General features: G+C 43.3%; 1 protein-coding gene across 1 annotated transcript in view; it reads right to left on the bottom strand.

Moving 5' to 3' along the window:
- ANO4 (anoctamin 4) overlaps window positions 1-2,532 on the bottom strand; it is a 193,234-nt gene that overhangs the window by 39,697 nt on the left and 151,005 nt on the right. The window contains exon 16 of the mRNA XM_026648992.1: window positions 1,556-1,696. Within this exon, the coding sequence (XP_026504777.1) occupies window positions 1,556-1,696 (141 nt within the window). The remainder of the gene's footprint in view (window positions 1-1,555; window positions 1,697-2,532) is intronic.

Below are 2,532 nucleotides of genomic sequence, written 5' to 3'. Positions count from 1 at the left end.
GTTTTTACTTATTTATTGTAAGGCAGTAATTAAATCATTGTGAATGAATCCACATTTTCATTGTGAATGAGTTCCCTGCATGTCCCTCTGGCTGTAGGCTTGCTGGATACCACACAGATTCTGATCCCAGTGCTACCAGTGTAAATCCATAGTAACTCTACTGAAGTCAATGGAGCTACTCCAGATTAACAATGCTGATTAGCATGAATTAAAACAAATCCTCTTTTATGTTTTTAAAACATGGGTATTTTTTACTGAAAGATTGTGTGATGGTGTGTGTGTGTGTATGTCAATTGATGAATTCCCTTTTGTTTTATGAATAGCATTTCTGATTGTAACCTTCATTGTGGTTTAGAACCTCGATGTTGTGGCAGGAACAGTGTGTGTCTGGGAAACTGCAACAGGACCACCAAGAGGCCTCGACACTGAATAGTTCTATCCTGGTTGTTATTGGTAGAGCCATTGATTTTTAACAACTCTCTGCCAGCATGGAAAATCCCAGCAGAAGAACAGAAACAGAAAAAGGCACTAGAAATTGCTTTTGAAAGTGAAATGCTCTTTAGAAAGGGGAATCGTTCCAATACTAGAATGAGAAGAGACACACATCTGGAGAAAGGGGAACAGAGGCCTTCCCCTATGGACACTGACCAAAAACCAAAGGGCTCTCAAAAGTGATGAGAACTCAGGGGTGGGGGTGGGGGGAGAGGAGTTGTGTTCAGGTGTTTGTTGTTTTGCCTAGATCTGTACTCTCCTCTGCTAAGAGTAAAGTGTGCATATTTAAGAAGTTCCTTTGCAAAGCTGGTGTTCCTGACTTTATCTGCTATGTATCCCTAAAGAGTTAAAACTGGAGTGCTCATGGAGGTGCAATTCGGGGCGGTGGAAGTGGGACATGCATAAGTTGCTGCTGAGGGACAGCACTAGTTTCAGGGCTAAGGGCAGGGCCGGCTCCAGGCACCAGCTTACCAAGCAGGTGCTTGGGGCGGCCACTTCGGAGAGGGGCGGCACGTCCAGTTGTTCGGCGGCAATTCGGCGGACGGTCCCTCACTCCTGCTTGGAGCGAAGGACCTCCTGCCGAATTGCCGCTGCAGATCGCGATCGCGGCTTTTTTTTGTTTTGGTTTGGTTTTTTTTGTTTGGCTGCTTGGGGCAGCCAAAACCCTGGAGCCGGCCCTGGCTAAGGACAGTTGGATGTGGAGTCCCACATCCCCAGGAAGGGGACCAGACAGGGAGTCTGCACCTGAGGAGTGTGCCTGAGAAGCCAAAAGTAGAAACAGTGTCTTGACTCTGTCCAGACCCAGCTGGCTAGAAGCACATGGGATCCAAAGGTTGTGTTCAGTACAGCAGACTGGTAACCATCCACAACGGGAGCGAGGGGTGGGGGGCCTGAACCCTGGCTGTAATAGACAGTACAATCTTTAAACCAGAGTATAAACTATAATTCCACCCTCTGTATTCAGACTAACCAAATTATCTGTTTTCCAAAATTTCTACTCTTTGCCATTTTTAAACTAAACTTTTCCTTCTTGTAACTGGAAAGGAAATTAGCATTCTCAAACCATAAAAAATATTCCAGATGCAGAAACAATAAGTCTGCTGCATTTATCTGCAAATGCTTGATAAGGCTCTGGTTTTCCAGATATGGGATTCATCCGTTCTTTCTTGGAGTATTTTGCTTCAAACTGGGGACGTATTTCTTCCTAAAAAAGAGATGAGCAATTTTTACGTACAGTCCAGTTAAGCAAGGTCAAATTTCAGATCACATTTTTCATAAAATTATTTCTAGTAATACATAAGTGAAGTGCCAGACACTTAAATCAGGAAATCAGTTGGGAAATCAGCAGCTCTTAATGAGGAAAACAGATCACTGTAAGAAAAAAGCATCTAAATTCACAGAATTACATCCATAAAATTTAACAAACTCCCCAGTTAGTTACTATCATAAACAAGAGTGTTTGAAAATGTATATCCGTAAACAATATTGTTTCAAAATGACACCAGGAAATTTTCTAGGATTTTGATAGTAGACGGTAGCAATTCAGCAAAGCAGGAATAAAATTGCACTTAATCCTTTTTCCAAGCTCACTTGTAAATAAAACTGCTTGCTAGATGCTTGTGTACCCTCCCAGTTTTAGCAAGAGGTTCCTCACTGTTTGAAAAAGTATCTTGCTCCTCATTATTACTGATTTATCTCGGAATGTGGGGAAAGTTAGATATAGGGCAGTATTTAAAGCTGTTCTGATTAGCAGAATTTATTCACCCCTTACTCAGGCAACATTCTCTTTGGCCCTCATTTCCAGCCTGCAGTAAGTGGCTCCTGCCAGCCCCCTTGCTCTTGCTCTCCCAGCTCTGACCCCTCTTGTGGATAGGGAATTCCAATAGGATGCGGCTATCCCCCTGTAGTCTGACTCCTTGAAGTGACAGTGGAAGACAGGCACGGCAAAACAAAAGAAAACACAAACCAGCCCTCCAGGTTGTCTCTGTCCTGGTGTAGAGGCAAAATAATCTGGTGGCCATATTGGATCCTCTTAAGGAC

Source organism: Terrapene carolina, unplaced genomic scaffold (genome assembly GCF_002925995.2).
Source record: "Terrapene carolina triunguis isolate 2854851 unplaced genomic scaffold, T_m_triunguis-2.0 Scaffold68, whole genome shotgun sequence".
NCBI lineage: Eukaryota > Metazoa > Chordata > Testudines > Emydidae > Terrapene > Terrapene triunguis.
The sequence above is the reverse complement of the archived record's forward strand: the minus strand, read 5'-3'. Positions and strand labels throughout refer to the sequence as shown.